General features: G+C 38.8%; 1 protein-coding gene across 3 annotated transcripts in view; it reads right to left on the bottom strand.

Annotated features, from left to right (window-relative positions):
* The window catches only part of GALNT1 (polypeptide N-acetylgalactosaminyltransferase 1), a 126,198-nt gene that overhangs the window by 54,162 nt on the left and 52,448 nt on the right, over positions 1-19,588 (bottom strand). For all 3 annotated transcript variants that reach the window (XM_053206670.1, XM_053206672.1, XM_053206669.1), the window contains 2 exons: positions 9,466-9,707; positions 759-933 (listed from right to left, as the gene is read on the bottom strand). In XM_053206670.1, the coding sequence (XP_053062645.1) occupies positions 759-933; positions 9,466-9,604 (314 nt within the window). In that variant the 5' untranslated portion in view covers positions 9,605-9,707. The remainder of the gene's footprint in view (positions 1-758; positions 934-9,465; positions 9,708-19,588) is intronic.

The raw sequence follows: 19,588 nt of genomic DNA, 5'->3' as shown, positions 1-19,588 counted from the left end.
AGAGGGCAAGGTGGTAGGGTCTCAGGAGCTACATGTATCTGCCCACTTGTTCCGTGTGTTTTCTGCATAGTTCCTTTGCTCTTCACTGGGCCTGTTGTCCCCTAGCCCAGATATCTTGTGTACCATTCACACGCAGCAACTGGGCCTCTTATATTGGGGGTGGGAATGCAAAGTGGCACAATCGTCCTGGAAAAATGTTTGGCAGCGCATACTAATGCTAGATATATGTATAACCTACTCCTTTCCCCTAGACATACCAAACAGAAACAAGAGTCTAAGTCCTCCAAAAGACACGCATAAGAATGTCACAACTGCTTTGTTTGTAATAGTCAAAGGGTGGAAACAACCCAAATGTCTATCAATGTGTAAATAAATTATGGTATATTCATTTAACACACATATCTTGATTTGGATAATGATGAGACAGGTGTATATGTATATGTAAAAATTCACTAATATGTACACCTATGACTACATACATTACTGTTTTAAGTTGCAACTTAAAAGAATCTTTTTTAAAAGCTGACTATAGGAACATTTTGATAAGTTTAAAATACACTTCTAATCTAAAGCTTAAAATATATAGCCTAATGATCAGTACTATTTTCATCAACATTTAATAAGTTAAATGGGATAAGTAATAACAGTGATATAACATTCACTTTCAGAATAGTCAACACTGAAGTGCAACTTACTGGGACTTGAGAGCACACTTTTCATTTTAATTAAATGCCAACAGGACCACACTAGGTACTTACCCTTCTAACCTAACATCTGGTAACGATCTGTTGAGTGCAATCATCTCACTTGCCATTAAATTGAACTGATTGATTTTAAACATCTCTTTCATCTTTTCTTGATCCTCTTTAGGAATGACAACTGGTTTCCCCATTTCTCCAGGACCTTCATGAGGCTTTTGTACTGGCTCTAGAACTAAGAATAAGGAGGAAACTTAATTAAAAATTTTACAGCAAATGTAAATATTTGTTTAATAACATGACTTTAAATTGTGCCCTCAGCACCCAGAGCCATTTCTGAGCCCGTCCTCTACGTCTGTGACAACTTCTAGGGGCTGCCCTGTCCTCCTCTTCCACACAAGTGTCCTCACTCAAGACCTCCACACCCTGCACTACTCACTCACCTGAATCGCACGCAGCCTTGGCGTTCCCATCTCAAATACTGTCACCACATTAACCTCTCTAAAGCATGTCCTTCATTGTGGTATTCCCATGATCTCCTAAAGTCTAACCCTTTAATAGGGAATTAAAAAAGATTTTTTTTAATGTTTATTTTTGAGAGAGAAAGAGAGAGACAGAGCATGAGTGGGGGTGGGGGTAGGCAGAGAAAGAGGGAGACACAGAATCCAAAGCAGCCTCCAGGCTCTGAGCTATCAGCACAGAGCCTGACATGGGGCTCGAACTCACAAACTGCGAGATCAGGACCTGAGCCAAAGTTGGACACTTAACCAACTGAACCACCCAGGCGCCCCTCTTTAACAGAAAATTTAACCAAATTTCCCAAACCTAACACTTATTCAGCCCTCCACCATGCCACCCCCGACGCCCACTCCAGTGTGTCATCATCCTTCAGTCAAACAGCAACTCACTACTTCCCTTCATAAGTGCTTCATGTTTTCCTGTGTTGGTGCCTTTGCTCACACTGGTCCCCTCCCATGGCATCTCCCCATTCCAATTTCTACAATACCAAACCCCTACTTGTCTTTCAAGTCCCAGCTACAACAGCTTCTTTTGCCTGCAGCTTTTCCAAATCTCTCTGCAGCGATCATCTGCTACTCCTGACTGCCACATCATTTCATCTAGGGCTCTTAGGTCTCTAACCAATTACTACCTCCATAATGATTGTTAACCTGTCTTGTGGGCTCCCCACTAGATTACGATCTCTTTTTAGCTGAGGTTTGATTCATTCGCATACTTTTTGGAGAGTTTAGCACAGTGTCCTGTAGGAGTTTTATAAGTATATGCTGAATTAATGAGAGCAAAAGTGCTATTCAAAATAAGCCAAAATGAAACCCTAGAAATGATAATAGACATCAGAATAAGCATCAAGCAAGGTGGAGTATCATGAAAGATCATTCTAAGTCATGTTATCTCGTGATAACATAAAAAGGGTAATATTCTAGATCAGCAATTTTGAAATATTCCTTGTTTTATACTTTTGACATGTTAAAAAATGTTCCAAGAAAAACAAGTTCCCAGATATATTAAACTTGGAAAAAAGTGTATTAAACTTCTCATCTAAAAGGGATGGGGCAAAAATTTTAAAAAAATAAAAGGGATTGGTAGAGAATGGGGTGAGGCCAAGAATGGGATAAAAATACCTGTTTTGAGGGCACCTGCGTGGCTCTGTCGGTTAAGCGTCCAACCTCAGCTCAGTTCATGATCTCACAATTTGTGAATTTGAGCGCTGCATCAGGCTCTGTGCTGACATTTCGGAGCCTGGAGCCTGCTTCAGATTCTATCTCCCTCTCTCTCTGCTCCCTCCCCGACTCATGTGTGCAGTGCGCTCTCCCTCTCTCTCTAAAATAAACATTACAAAACTTTTCTTGAATACCTGTTTCGTACATTACTTATTTTTAAAACTGAAAATTTTATTCTCCCATTGTTTACATTTTAGGCACCTCCAAAAAGTCTGCACAAAAATAGAGACATCAAGGCAGTAGACAAACCATCTCTCTTCAGCCAGGCTTCATCTGCCCAAGAATAGGACTAGTTGGTAAAGCTGACCTGTAGATTGTTTCAGATCGTGGTACAAAGCAACCTACCAACACCAGAGCCAGAGAATATGAAATTACTGTGTCTTCAATAACTCTGTCTAGAATATAAAAACACCTGTCTTAGACAACCATCAAGAAAAAAAAATGGTATAAGATAATTTTGCTCTTGTTCTCAGAATGAACTGTGATCTGGGGAGGGCATTAAAATATTAGGAAATAGGGGCACCTGGATGGCTCAGCTGGTTAAGTGACAAACTCTTGGTTTTGGCTCAGGTCATGATCTCACAGTCCAAGAGTTCAAGCGCCACATCAGGCTCCATGCTGACAGTGCAGAGCCAGCTTGCGATTCATTCATTCATTCATTCATTCATTCATTCATATTTCCTCTCTCTCTCTCTCCCCCTTCCTCCCCCCTCTCTGCCCCTCCCCCAGCTCAATCTCTCTCTCTCTCTCAAAATTAATAAACTTTAAAAATATATTAGCAAATAACTTCAATTATAGGAAAATTATAGGAAACTCATGTAAAACAATTTTTAAAAACAAAGCCTGTCTAATGTTTGCCAAGTAACTAAGCTCTTTAAATATCAGGGTTGATACAATTTCAAGATTTCCCAATCACAAGTGTAATAAAAACTATAATACAAGTACAGATGTATAATCCCCATATATGATTTTAAATATTTAAAAATCACAAGTTATAAAACTCTTATTAGAGTCCATTCTAATTGAGTCTGTCTCTGAAAAAAAAAAAGCAACCAACAGATTTGGGGATTGGGATATTCAGGGGTCAAGAGAAAGCAGCAGAGTTCTGGATGTGGCAATTATACTGTGTGCATGGAGAGCATAGTTAACACAAAGAGTAGGTGGGAGACATTTAGTGGCTCTGATCATAAATATCTTTCGTTATCAGAACCCTATTTTAGTATAAGATGATGCTTTAAAGTTAAAATGGAAAAAAACATTTTCATGCTGTTTGGCTTTTAAATTAAGAGTGTTAAGTTATGCATGGGGTGCCTGGGTGGCTTGGTCGGTTAAGCGTCCGACTTCGGCTCAGGTCATGATCTCACGGTCCGTGAGTTCGAGCCCGCGTCGGGCTCTGTGCTGACAGCTCACAGCCTGGAGCCTGCTTTGGATTCTATGTCTCCCTCTCTCTCTGCTCCTCCCCCACTCATGCTCGCTCTCTCTCTCTCTCTCTCTCTCTCAAAAATAAATTTTAAAAAAGTTAAAAAAAAAAAGTAAGAGTATTAAGTTATACAGAATACCACCTACAACATATTTTTGCTGGGGTGAGGTGGTGGGGGAAAGAGGGAGATCCTGAATTTATTTGATCAAGCCTTCGGACCTACCTATCAATTCACAGAAAATATAAGACACCAAAGGACATGACAAAAAGTGTTAAAGGGATGCAAATCCTAACTGTGGGAAACTGGGGGGAGGGGGGGAACACCCAATTTTTTCTTCATCATCAACAACAAAAATATTGAAAGGGAGGACAGAGAGAAAAGGTATCCACACATCCATGCCACCAGACCAGCTCTGAAATGAAAACTGCTGATGCCAGATGGTAGGTATATGGGAGTTCTATTTCTCTACTTTTGTTTATATTTGACATTTTCCCTGGGGATTGTGGGAGCATGAAGGAGGACTCTAGATATTACTTCTGTGAGGACTAGTAAGTATAAGCTTGATTGCTTATAGCTTAAGAGACTATATGACCAGAAAGTTAAAATCTTGCCCAATCACTGTGAAGTAAAACTCTGGCCTTAAGATCTTAAAGAAGCAGACAAAACTCTACAACATACACAATCCTGCTATTGTGACATGTTACTAATTTGACCACCTGGTACTTATTAATAACCTGAATATCTAGTACAGTGTCCACATTAAGTAACTCAACCTACTGGTACACATGAAATTTCCAAGCTATAATAGAAATTACCAAAAATTATATGACTTACAGAATCCACCACAATACTCTAATTTAGAGATTATAATATCCTAAATAATTAAATGGACTAGTAAACTAGTTTTCTTTGGCAAAGAGCTCAGGATAAAGTGCATGTGGATAATGAATATATTTTTCCTACTAATGCACTGCAGATTAAATGATAAGCATTAACTTTCCATGCACTCTACTTACCAGTCTTTTATGTAAATTAAAAGTTAAGTTCAGTGAAATTTTTGTTTAAAACCAACTGAAATGGGATTTGGATATCATTTTCTGAACTGAAAGAAAATCTTCCTTGGCATAAAATTTTACATGCAGATCATTTCTAAAAATCAAATCAACTCTGACAAGGGAGAGACTAAGGTGTTTTAAATCCACAGTATTATGTGAGAACAAATGTATTTTACATTTCAGGTAAACCTCACTTATAAAACAATAAAGTCTCATGTTTTATTTTAAATAATCTCTACTCCCAATGTGGGGCTCAAACTCACAACTCTTGGTCTTATGAGCCAACCAAAAAGTATCATGCTTTAAAAACTTAATTACCAAGAAAACTACAGATTCACTCTGAATGCCACCAAACCAGACTAATATACACAAGCCACACGACCTACCTTTGAATGTATTTTAATAAATCTTACAAATTTTAACTTGTATTTTTCTCAAATAAGTAGAATAAAGAGGTATAAAGTTATGATACCCTTTTGGGGAAAAATACAAATAAAAGGCTAAAACCACTTCTCCTAAATGATTTTCTCTTATTACACAATTATCATCTTTTTAAAAAATGTTTATTTATTTATTCTGAGAGGGAGAGAGAGAGAGAGCACACACAGGCAGGGGTGAGGCAGAGAGAGAGGGAGAATCTGTGCGTCAGCGCAAAGTCCGAGGAGGAGCTTGATCCCACTATCTGTGAGATCATGACCAGAGCCGAAATCAAGAGTGGGACACTTAACCAACTGAGCCACCCAGGCGCCCGTACACAATTATCATCTCTACTGTTTTTAGGCATTATCTTTTTTATGTATTCCAAAATATTTTTTCCACATTTTAACAACTCTGATTGGGATGTAGCTTACAATGATAGCTGGAATGTTTCTGCTTTCTTACAGTATATAAACCAATAAGTATGCTAGCTTTGAAGCCCCGTCTGGAACCCTCAGCCTCTCACCCCATCTCCCTTCCTACAGTTTACTCACCTCCTGGCTTACTGCTCAGCCATTCTCTCATGCTTCCCTCCTCCTCAGTCGTGTGAAACAGCCTGATCCCCTCTACCCCCCACCAATGTAAAGCCTCTTCATTCTCTTTCTCCACAACACATAGGCCCTTCTACCAGATTTCACTCAAATTTGCCCTCCCCCAGAGCCCACCACCCTCACAAACCTCTTCTGGGAGAACTGGTCATTCTCTGTGTCTCACAAGGTTCGGATGAGATCTCACATCTCCACACCGTTACTCCCAGACCATTTCTCCTTTACCTAGTACCTTTGTACTTCGTATAAAAGCTACGTCTTATCTTTGATGCTCATGCCACCGTTGTTTTCAAAACTGTATTAACCTTGGCAATTTCTTCAAATACAATCCTTTTCTTATGGTTTTGACACCACATAGTTTCATCTGCTAAGAACCTGCTTTTTCAGGTGTTAGTTTTGTCCCTTATATTTTAACCTCCCCCTCAATGTACATAAAAAATACACACAAACATAAAACTTTGCCTCCACTCCTTTAACTACTGCGCTACCCTTCTCTTTTTTGTCTTTTCCGTTAAGATTTTATTTTTGAATAATCTCTACACCCAATGTAGAGTTCAAACTCACAACCCCAAGATCAAGTCACATGCTCCATCAACTGAGCCAGCCAGGCACCCCATGCACCACCCCTTTTTCTGTGTTGAAGCTTCCTAAAGAATAAGCTACACATCTCTACTCTTCACGGGTACATCAAACCTATTGGCAATCAGATGGCACCTGCCAGGGTCAAAACAAACCTCATATAGAAACATATAGAAACACTTCCTCTTCATCGCAGATAAAATCTCTTGACAAACAACACTCCAGGGTTTTCATGAGCACTCTCCCTCTGGCTTCCCCTTCCACCTCTCACTTCCTGAGATGACTCTTTACTGACCCCCACGATGCTCTTCAACACTGGGTCTGTCCCTTCTGAGTCTACACATGCTCCTGATGCAGTCCTCTGCACAGACCAGGCTTATGCTACCACCTACATTCTGCGCCTCGACTGCTCTCTCCTGCGGAACGTCTCTACCAGAATTTTCCAAGTTAAATACTCCCAACCCAGCTCATCCTTTCACCTTCCATCAAAGCTGCTCCACCTCTGGGGGCCCACCTCCTATCAATTCATCGAACAGGGAAACCTGAGAAGTATCTTAAACTCTTCTTTCATTACTACCTACATTCAGTGGCTCAAGTTACGTAAATTCCACTGTTTATGTATTTCTTATGTATATATATTTTTCCTTTCTACCTCAGTATCACTTTAGTGTAGGCTCTAAGAACTTCTCTAAACTTTCATGACAGCTTCGACTACCTGCTGCCTTATTCTCTTCTAGTACGTCAGCCACATGCCCACCGAGGCTTTCTTCCGAAAGTCTGGATCCCATCAGGTTACATACTCCCTTGTTTAAAATCCTTCAACGGCATGCCACTGCCTACAGGAAGAAATCCAAAATCCTTAGGATGCCATAAAAGGCCTTTGGGAATGTGGCTTCTGCTAACCTCCCAAGCTTCATCTGTGCTCCTTCCTCACATTCTCTATCCATCAACTCTATTCTCTCACTTGCATATCTTGCACATGCTTCTTTCCTTTGCTTATTTATCAAACGTAAAAAACACCTGCTCACCATGACACTTCTCAACATGAGCATTATTTCCCTATTGAACCTTCTCAGACACCCCGAGATGTTCCCAGTACTTTCTGCTCTTGTGCACATCTCTAGAATGCTATTTATTCTATCAGTATTTTACTTATTCTTTCTCTCCTCTTGAACTGTGAGTTCCTCAAAGGGAGGAATTTTGCCTTATTTTTTGTTATTGAACTGTGTAGCATATATATACTGCCCAGCACATACAGAGTTTTAAAAATATTCACCAAGTGGATCTTCACACACTAGAGGTCCTATTCTTTCTAACTTTTACGTCTCTGTGTTTAAAATAGAACACCATGAGCTTCCGCTATAAATGGCAACAAATTAAAGCAGGGTGAGGGGAAAGTTAATCTGTTCTATTTGGGAAAAGAATATCCAACTTACTGGTAGATGGTAATACCTGCCCTCTGAGTTAAATCTAGACAGAGTTACAGTTCTGACAACAGTTAAGGAGTCAACCAACAAAGGTACTAAACAGCAGAGCCACAGAGTAAACCAAGAAAGTCAACAAATTAATAAGCTGACTTTGAATTAAAGTATATTTTATTAAAACTTAAGGGGAGGGGCGCCTGGGTGACTCGGTCGGTTAAGTGTCCAACTTCAGCTCAGGTTATGATCTCACAGTTCGTGGGTTAGAGGCCCACATCAGGCTCTGTGCTGACAGCTTGGAGCCTGGAGCCTGCTTTAGATTCTGTGTGTGTGTCTCTCTCTCTGCCTCTCCCCTGCTCACACTTGGTCTCTCAAAAATAAATAAAGATTAAAAAAAAAAAAAACTTAAGGGGAAAGTGAAAATTAAAAAGTCAGGGAGGGATTATAGCCTAGGTATTACTAGAGCCAGTGAAAGCAACTGAATCTAATTTTAGGTAAATTTCCCAAGAAGAAATGAACAGAACTTGTTATACAAACCCATCTATAAAAATTACAGTAAGTAGGCACAGTTAACCAATACAAACAAATATTTTTACATTATAAATTTTAGGGGACCAGGTGCTCTCATTATAAAAATACAAAAAATTTAACTGTGATTACATATTCAAATAAAACTGATGTTAAAACAGTAATCATTCACACAGAATTCCTAAAAATAGTAGAATTACTGCATAGCCAGATTTTCTATAACTAATCATAGAGAGTTCAGAGCTCAGAACAGCTGAATTATTGACTCATAATGCAAAGTCATTTTCATTATGTTAAAAAAATAAAAAGCAGCACTTGTTTGTTGGTTTGAACACAGGTATTCAAAACTGAATTTTCCAGGTGTCCACTGCCCAAAATGTTAGGACTTCAAACCTAGGTCCTTCATATTTGTGTTTCCTTTCTTTTCCATACCAGATACTGCAGTCTCACTGTGGTCTTTATTATACAGCCTCATCTTTACAAAAGTCCTCTCAAAAGTGCTAACTGGAGCTATTTGCAGCATTAACAAAAAGAACTCTCCAGACCACCTCCATCTAGAATGATTTCCCTCAGCAATGAGATGGGAAGGCAGGAAAAAACATCTTTTAATACCCAACAATGAAATTTTAACACTCTATTCAGCATTTATGTCATTACACTAATGCCATACCATTTTGTTGGTTCCAACTATTAGTTATTAGTTTCAAAACCATTAATATTAGTTTCTCCACATTACTTGGTAATACAGTTTGCAGAAAATTAACTACAAGTAACAGTGAACACAAATATTGAATTCAGCAACTCTATACTGAGACTTGAATCTTGTTTTTAACTGTTGGAGGAACCCACTGGAAAACTGTTGGTAACATGATCATCATATTTAGGAAGTCAGGAATTACTATTAATCTAAAAAAATGAAAATTTTATAGTATCCAAATTAGTGAACAAACTAGTGACATACTTATTGAAACAGATGTATCAGTGTAAAACGTCACTCACCATCCCCAGCAGGAAGTCCTCGCTCCTTTTTTTCATCACATTTGTTGCATTCACTGAAGTAAAGCAGCAGGAACATATCCAAGAGTACCCAAATCAAGGAGGTGGCTAGGACCACCTTGCAATATGCAAATTTTCTCATGGCACTTTAAGTCAAATGCAAAATTTTAAAATATATATATATAAATATGCAAAGATCATGAAAACTATTCCAATCCAGTTTCATCAGAAATCACGTTCATAACCTATAGAGACAAAAAGAAAAAAGATAACTTAAAATATCAGAACCTTAAAAATGAGCTATAAGATTAATTTAACATGCACATGAAATTTTACTATTCAGAATAAGTTTAAAAATTTGACTTAAAAAACACTTGTAAAATACATAAAAATTAATAGTGCCAAGAGTGTACAAATAACTCCTACAAATCAATATATAACAATCCAAAAGGAAAATGGGTGAAGAATATACACAAGCACTATGCAGAAAGGAAACCTGAATAGCCTATAAATGTGGAAAAGCACTCAATTCAGTATTAGGAAAACGCAAATTAAAACAATAGTGTGCCACTATCTCATATCCATGAAACACACAGGGCTGAACTGCCTTCTATTCAACTGCTATGTTAAATGCTAAGCCATTAACTGCCACAGGAGTTTAAGAAACCAGTGATTCTCAGTCCATTCAGGTTTCCAGGTCCTAAGAACTAATAGGAGGTCTCCCAGTATTGTACGATAGCAGTTTATTGGGCTAATTCTTATCCCTCTGTTCCATTGAATCCCATTCTAAAACACTACAGTCACCAGCCATTCAGAAACACTCACAGCAAGTATAATGGAGAAGAAAAGAGTTTAAGATCCGAGACCTAGTCCTGGCTCTTGACAGTATTTTTACAGACTTCTCTGATCTTTAGTCTCTATTCCCCCCACCCACCCAATCTGTTAAAACACCAAAGAAAATGACGGAAGGAACTGTTACCCAATTTGGAAAGTCATTTGGGATAGTCTAACTAGTAACATTTCTGTTACTAAGGAGCTCATCTTGGGGAGCTCTGGAGCAGTGTGAGGGACCTCAGAGAGGTCAGGAATCATTCTGATAAGCAGCTGACATGGAAGCTCAAAGGCCTATGTCACTGCTGATCAGGAGGGAGACAAGCCAAGTGCATTCAGATGAAGTGGATAGAAGAAACACACTTTGCACATGTGCCTCACGAAAAAAGCCAAATGAGCAGATGTTCTGAAGGATTGGGCTGATGGGCAACATAGCAGCTTCTTAAAGGGCAATTTTACATGCCATGGTGGGCAACAGTGGTACTTATTACCTGAGCAATTCAGGACAGGCCAGAGAGTTTATCTATAAAAAAGATATATAATAGTTCTTGCCTACTTCACAAGGTTGCTAGACAGCGACCTGAAAAGCACCCAAAAAAATACTAAGTGATACTTACAAATGTAAAGTATTATTTGTGTTCTGAGACCTTTGTTTTCTTGACATTCCTCCTTCATCAAACCAACATTCCCTGATTGCACAGTGAACAGGGATGTATGTTACTGTCATACGCTTGCCTCAAAATTGTACTTATTCAATTAATATCTGATACTGTGTCCCATGTGGTGAGCAAGTACTGATAACTAGGGTGACTAGGGTTGGGCGGGGGTGGGGGGGACCAGAAGCACTATAGTGCACAGCATCGTAAAGCAATAGTTTTCTCCAGAGAAGCTAGATAGATACAAATTTTTATTTTGAGCTACTTCACATGAAAAGCTGTCTCTTTTGGTCACTGGCAAAGCAAACAATCTGACTGCTAGTACAGTATCTGGGATTCAAATGTAGCTTTCTATTCTCGAAAATCTGATTGTTATTTTTTTAAAGGCTTATAGCCCACAATACTCCAGTGTAAATCTCTATTACTTTGTATCCATTCCTATTTAATTTTTCCAAGGCAGCACAATTAGATTAGAAAATTGAAGATGAAGTGGGTATGTATGTGTTTGGGAGAAGAGGGGTATGGATGAAGCAGGAGGTGTAGGGAGAAAGGAGGATAAAGGAGAGACAAAAAGTCTTTGAGACCCTGGGTGAGGCAAGTTTCCTCAGAACAGAACAAAAAAAGTACAAATCATAAGATGGTAACTTGGACTTCACAATCAAAATCTTCTCCAAAAGACAGTTAAAAAAATAAAAAAACAAGTCACAGACTGGGAGAAGACATTTACAAATTACATATCTGATAAATGACTTATATCCAGAATAGAAGAACTCTTAAAATACAGTAAAAAAAAAAAAAAAAAAAAAAAGAAAGAAAAGAAAAGAAAAGAAAAGAAAAGAAAAGAAAAGAAAAGAAAAGAAAAGAAAAGAAAAGAAAACCGAATCCAGGGACACCTGGGTGGCTCAGTCGGTTAAGCATCTGACTCTTGGTTTTGGCTCAGGTCATGATTTGGTGGCTCATGAGCTCAAGCCCCACACTGGGCTCCGCACTGACAGTGCAGAGCCTGCTTGGTATTCTCTCTTCCTCTCTCTCTCTGCTCCTCCCCTGCTTCTGCGTGCTCGCTCTCTTTCTCCCTCCTTCCCTCCCTCTCTCAAAATAAATAAACTTAAAAAAACACAAAACAATCCAGTAAAATAGGCAAAAGGTTTCATCAATTTTATCACCAAAAAAGCAATACAGATGGTAAATGAGCACATGAAAAGATGTTCAATATCATTAGCTTTTAGGGAACTGCTAATTGAGACCACAATGAAACACCACTATGTGCCAATATATATGGCTAAAGGGAAGAAGAAAACTACCAAGTGCTAGCTAGGAATTGCTGCAACTGCAACTGTAATAATGCTGCCAGGGGAATGCACAAGGGTACAGCCTCTCTGGAAAACTGGCAGTTTCTTCCTACAAGAATCTGGCAATTCCGTCCCTAGCTATTTACTTAAGAGAAAGGAAAACATATGTCTACACAAAGACCTGTACATAAATCTTTACAGCAGCTTAATCGTAATCATCAAAATCTGGACACAATCCGAATGCCCATCACCTGGTAAATGGATAAACAAACTGTACCACACCAGTGAAATACTAACCTAGCAACTAAAAAGAACAAACTCTTGATATATATATATGCAATCATTTGGGTGAATCTCAAAAGCATTATGCTAAGTGAAAGAAGTCACAAAAATGCTGCATACTGTATACTGCATGATTCCATTTATAGGGCAATCCAGCAAAGGCAAAACTATGGACACAGAAATCAATCAGCGGTTGCCAGGGGCTGTGGAGGAAGGAGAGAACTGCCTCAAAAGGGGCATGAAGGAACTTGTGATAATGGAAACATTCCAGGATCTTGCTTGTGGTGGTGGTCAGATGACTCTGTCCATTTGTCCAAACTCATAAAACTACATCTAAAAAGGCAAGCTGAATTCAACCTCAATTCCCTTAAAAAAAAAGAAAGATAAATATGGGGGGAATACTTCAAAGAAACAATGCCAATTTCAGAAGCAGACAAACGGTGTACATTTCCTCAAATGACACACACCAGAATTTATCTTGGAAGTCACTTAAAGCTCACAGTTTTTGTCCCAACAATGATAAATTAAAACTTTCCATTTGAAATGCATTTGACTACCTACTTTTTTTAAGTTATAAAATCATAATTAATATCAAAGTACAGTGATCAATTATATCAGCAGAGTTCTTTTTATTTATTTATTTATTTATTTATATATATTAAATATAATTTATTGTCAAATTGGATAATATACAGTGTGTAAAGTGTGCTCTTGGTTTTTGGGGTAGATTCCCATGCTTCATCACTGACATACAACACCCAGGGCTCATCCCAACAAGTGCCCTCCTCAATGCCCATCACCCATTTTCCGCTCTCCCCCACCCCCATATCCCCCCTCAGTTTGTTCTCTGTATTTGAGTCTCTTATGGATTGCCTCCCTTCCTCTCTGTTTGTAACTATTTTCCTTCCCCTTCGCTTCCCCCATGGTCTTCTGTTAAGTTTCTCAAGATCTACCTATGAGTGAAAACATGGTATGTCCTTCTCTGACTTATTTCACTCAGCATAATACCTTCTAGTTCCATCCACATTGCTGCAAAATGGCATGATTTCATTCTTTCTCATTGCCAAGTAGTATTCCATTGTATATACAAACCACATCTTTATCCATTCATCAGCTGATGGACATTTAAGCTCTTTCCATAATTTGGCTATTGTTGAAAGCATGTATCAGCAAACTTCTGATCCTACTCTATGTCATACTGTCAAGTTCCTCCAAAGATTCATCAGCATTTTCTAGGGCTAAATAATTATTCTTTTTAAAGTTTATAATGTTTTGAGAGAGAGAGAGACAGAGAAAGACAGAGAGAGAGTGTGCACACACACATGCACAGGAAGTGCAGAGAGAAAGGGAGAGAGAGAGAGAATCCCAAGCAAGCTCTGCACTGTCAGTGCAGGGCCTGACACAAGGCTTGAACCCACAAACTGTGAGATCATGACCTGAGCCGAAACCAAGAGTCAGACACTTAACCGACTGAGCCACCCAGGCGCCCCTAGAACTAATTATTCTCTCCTACAGTCCATACTTCTAATCAAGGCTCTCCAGAAGTTTCAAGCCTAAGAAGAGAGTCTCGGCTCAATAGTACCTTTACGAAAAAATGGAAGTTGCATTCTCTTAGACCTAAAGCTTTTGACTTCTGGGTACATCGGAGTGTATATCTCTCCTCTAACAAGAACACAGTATTCTCAGGCACCTCGGAGCACTAGCTTGGCATCATACTGACCCAACAGAGGTAGGACAGATGGGCCCTTTTGGCAGATCTATTCACTTAATTTGTAGCTGGAACTTGTCAGAAACACTAAAGACTTAAAAACATGATAGTTATCCTCTAACATAGTAAGGGAAGGCTAAATTATTTTATTTACTAGTTATATATTCCATTTATTTCTCAGAGCTATAATCAAACATATTCATTCGCTTAATTCATTCAATGCACACAAATTCGGTAAATATAGGGAATGTGTCAAATGTAGGGAATACAAAAATAGACAAAATGCACACTCCCTACCCTTATGAAATTTAGAGTTGGCTCCAGGAAAGCAAGCATTAATCAAACAGTCACATATACATAAAGTTTCAATGGTGATAACTTTTTGAGGGGAGGTACACAGCAATATAAACAAAGATCTGACTGTCAAAAAGGCTTCCCTGAGGAAGACATGATTTGAGATGAAAAATTTGAGGCGGTGAGTAGCAAGGGGTCTGTAGCAGAAAGGAGCCCAACACTGAAAGGTCAGAGGATCAAAGACAAAAGAAGAGGAAACCTGTGATTAAGATAAAGCTGGAAGCTGGATAAAAGTGGGCAGATTCAAGAGGTATTCAGGAACAAATTCAATTCAATGGGATTTAAGGATGAATTAGACAGGAGGAAATACTAGCTTATGCAACTGGATGCAGAATGGTGCCAGTCACAGAAACAGTGACCAACAAAAGAGGAAAAGAAGGAGAAGCAAGATGGGAAGAAATTTAAGTTTGACTTTGGACATGTTAAGTACGAGGTAACCCTGATACCTTCAAGAAGAGATATTAACCACAGCTAGGATACAAAAGTTTGAGGCTCAAAGGAGGTGTCTAAGGTAAAGATATACAGAGAGAAGCCTTTGATCTTATGCAACTTTGTTAGGGCAGACAGACTTTTAAAAAATTAAGATGAAAAATAATTTCTGTGGACTGTAATTTTCCTCCTAGAGTGGGGCTGGACTTAGTGACTTGCTTCTAACCAACAGAATATGGTGGAAGTAATGGTGTGTGGTTTCAAGGCTAGTCATAAAACACATTTCCTCCTAGCTTTCTCTCAGATCACACTCTGGGAAAAGCCAGCACTAATGTCAGAAGGATACTCAAGCATCCATATAAAGAGGGTCACATAGAAAGAAACTGAAGCCTCCTACCAACAGACCACCAGGCATGGAAGTGAACCCTTTGGAAGCAGTCCCAATTAGCCCTTCAGATGGCTGTAGCTCCTGCTGACATTGACTGCAATATCCAGAAAGATCCTGAGTCAACACCACCCTGCTAAGCTGTTCCTGCATTCCTGACCCAAAGCAAATACGATTAATGTCTGTTGTTTGGAGTCATTAACTTTGGAGATAATTCATTATTCATCAATTATAAGATTTCAACAACAAAATAGGCCTAGAAAGAAAATTCTTCAACCCATAGTAAACATATTTAATGACAGAACTTTTCATGCATTTCTGTAACATGACTTATGCATCTTTACTTCAATTTGACACCATACTAGAATCTAAGCAATAAGACAAGAAAAGGAAAAGATAAGCGGGGGGGGGGGGGGGGGGGGGGGGGGGGAGACAAAATTATCTGCAGACAGCATGATTTCTACACCAAAACTCTAAAAGAAATCAATAGATAAGCCATTAGAGCTAATCATGGTTTCATCAAGGTTGCTGAATACAAGATGAACATGTAACATCAATCAACTTCCTGTATAGTAATAACGAATTAAAATATGCAAGAGAAAACAAATTACATTCAAAATAGCTATAAAAACCCTAAGGTATTTGAGGATGAACTTAAAAAAAATATGTGTAAGACATAAAAAAAATGTGGCGCTTTATTGAGAGATATAAGAGAACACCTGACTAATGGATAGATATACTATGTTCAGTAAAGAAAAACAACAGTCTCTTCCCAAAATTAATCTATAAATTTAATATAATTCTAATCCAAACACAAAGTAAGCTGTTGGAGACTGGATTTATAACAAAACAAAAGAATCCAAAACCATGTGGTTCTCCAAAACAAACCTGTACATGTGTGGAAAACTGGACAGGTGCTACTACAAATCAGAGTAGAAAACTGGTACAGGGACAAATGGCTTTCCATATGGTAAAAAATAAATTTAGATCCTACCTTATACCAGTAACAAAAGTAAATCTGTGAATAGATAATAACTGAAGCCAAAGTTGTCAAAACAAAGAGCAGCTATTCTGGCCTATTACCTACTGCCTAAGGTAAGTATGGCCTCTGGTTCTTTAGTTTTTAATTTTATGGTTTCTGCTTCCTGGGAAGCAGTGTTTAGGCCAACATTTCTCCCACTGTCTTTGAGTTGTCCAGTGATTACTGACTAAAATTTGGCACTGAGAAGGCTCATTCACCAGACAAAAACGCAAACCAATTTTTAGGTATTAGCATACTCTCATTCTGAGTATTGAACAAAGACTAGTTAAGAACCAGTCTAAAAATTCTGTATAAAATGATGTCCACATTCCATACGAATTTGGATATTCTCTTTCTCTGTTTCCCAGGTGTTAACAAGTTTACAGGTTGGGGAACAAGTTTATCATTTGGGGTTCTCACGGTATAGACTCCTATAAAATTTACTAGTATCCTGAATGGAATCTCAGTTTCCAAGGTAATAAACTGACTTAACCTACAGCAATACCTTTAAAAGTTAATATTTTTCCTAATTATAAAGTAATATATGCTCAATGCAAGGAATTTGGCAAACACAAAAAAGTAAAAGATACAAAACCACCTAAACACTACTAATCCCAGTTAAACAATACCACCAATGGGCCAAGTGTCCTCCCAGTCATTTGGAATATAGTAAATGTCTTAAAGCAAGTTCATAATGTCTATTTTGACTCAAACATTTTAATATCTTTAAATGTCCTTATTAGGGGGAAAAGAAAGAAATGGGTATGACTATAAAGGGGATAGCAAGAGAGATCTCTGTGGTAATGCTATATTTTGATTTTGAGTAATACGCACAACAGACATTTCTAACCCCCCTCCCCACCCAACCACTGAATATCAAGTCCTAGGCAATAACAAATGTCTTGTCATTTCAAAATAGCCTTGATATTCACCAAGCTATGTTGAATGCCACATACTGATTTACACTTAAAGAACAGACATAAAATAAATGCAAACTGAGAGGGCTTCCAGGTTCATGATTCTGACCCTTGCTCTCCTTGCCTTCTCCCAAAGGTTTCTTCTGGTAATAGACCCAGCCCCTTGGCCACAGTCAAATGATCTGGCCAGGCCAACCACAAGATCTCTTCCCTTGGCTTCTTAAGTCACAGAGCTTGAGGCTATGCATGTAGTTCTGCAGTCAACCACAATGCCCAACACATGGAGAAAGCCCACCTGTAGCCCAAGAGAATGAACCCAAGCAGAGGCATACAGAACAAGAGGCAGAGGATCCTGATGGAGACCAAGTCCCTGACTCTTCCTTGGCTTCTAGAAACATCAGCAATCCTTCTACTAATCACCTTTTCTGCTTAAGAGTTTGAAATCAGTTCCTGACACAACCAGAACACCTGGGATGTTGGCGGGGGGGGGGGGGGGGGGGGGGCGCGGGCGGGCAGTGTGACGAGAGGAAGTGACCTATAGGTGAAATCAAGCAGGTTCTGGCCCACTGATGAGTTCCCTTCTGGTAGTTATAAATAACTGTACATTATGAGGCAAATTACACTATTTGAAAAGATACCTTTTAATGCTCCAAATCACAAAAACTTATCAAGTATTAAAAGTATGTATAAAACACAGCACTGAAATAAAGTATCACAATACAACACACATGTATACCCACCACCCAGTTTAAGAATATAAGAATAAGAACATAATCTGGGGAGCCTAGGTGGCTCAGTCAATTAAGTGTCATTCTCGATTTCAGCTCAAGTCGTATCTCACGGTTCGTGAGTTTAAGCCCCGCACTGGACTCTGCACTAACAGCTCAGAGCCTGCTTGGGATTCTGTCTCCCTCTCTCTCTGCCCCTTCTCCGCTCGTGTGTGCACTTTCTCTCTCTCTCTCTCTCTCTCTCTCTCAAAAATAAAAACACCTAAAATGAGACTTTAAAAAGGAAGAAGAGCATAATCTTTAAAGTTCCCTCTCTAATACTATCTATTCCCCAGCTCCTCCAAGGCAACCTCTATTCCAAACTTACCATTCTCTCTTTTCCTGATAGTTTTACCTCGCAGGTATCCTTAGCAACGCCTTTTTACATTTATTTGTCTGTTTCTGAACTGCTTATACATGGAAAAATCTGAGACTTGCGTTTTTTTTTTTTTTAATACTGAGTTCTGAGACCCATCCATATGTTGCATATGATTACAGTCCATTCCACTACTGAACAGTACTCCACTGGCTTAGCATACCACAGCTTATCCATTCGATATTTAACGAACATGTGATTCTTTCTAGGTTTCTATTATCAAAAACAGTACCGTTATGAACATTCCTAAACATGTTTCCTGGCGCGCACACACACACACACACGAGTATTTATTTAGGGCAGGGGGTCCTAAACCACTTCTGCAAAGAGTAAGGTGGTAAGCATTTTAGGCTTTACTAGACAGAAGATCTCTGGTGTAACCATTCAACTCTGGTGCCACACCACAAAAGCAGCCATAATGATATATAAATAAGTAAGCATGATAGTATTCCAACAGAACTTTATTTATGGTGACTGAAATTTGAATTTTATATTATCTTCACATTACAAATTACACAATTTTTTTTCATCATTTAGAAATGTTAAAAACCATTTTTAACTCATGAGTTGTCACCAACCCCTGATCTAGAGTCCATACATAAGGGTATTAGGTCATAGGGTACGCATATTTTCAATATGACTAAATATGACCAATTTGTTTTCCCAGGTGGTTGAAGCAAAATAGTAAGCAAAATGAGAGCTCTGGATGTGTTATATCCCTGGCAACACTTACTGATGTCAGACTTTCTTATTTTTTGACAATCTGGTGCGTGTAGTTGGTATCTTAATGTAGTTGCATCTCCCCACGGTCTCTGCCATTACTGGTCATTCCATTTCCACTGGTCATTCCATTTCCTCTTCTCTAATGTGCCTACGAAGTCTAGTCCACTATTCCATTCAGTGGGTTGCTTTGTCTTTTTTTTTTTTTTTTTTTTTTTAAGTAGGCTCCATGCCCAGCACAGAGCACAACATGGGGCTCGAACTCACAATCTGGAGATCAAGACTTGAGCTGAGATGAAGAGTTGGGCACCCCTGGGTTGTTTTCTTTTTTCTGTTAGTCTGTAAAGATGTTTGTTGCAGTCTGGATTCTAATCTTGTGTCGATTACATGC

Source organism: Acinonyx jubatus, chromosome D3 (assembly GCF_027475565.1).
Source record: "Acinonyx jubatus isolate Ajub_Pintada_27869175 chromosome D3, VMU_Ajub_asm_v1.0, whole genome shotgun sequence".
Taxonomy (NCBI): domain Eukaryota; kingdom Metazoa; phylum Chordata; class Mammalia; order Carnivora; family Felidae; genus Acinonyx; species Acinonyx jubatus.
Note: the sequence above shows the minus strand (reverse complement) of the source record. Positions and strands in the feature narration are given on the sequence as shown.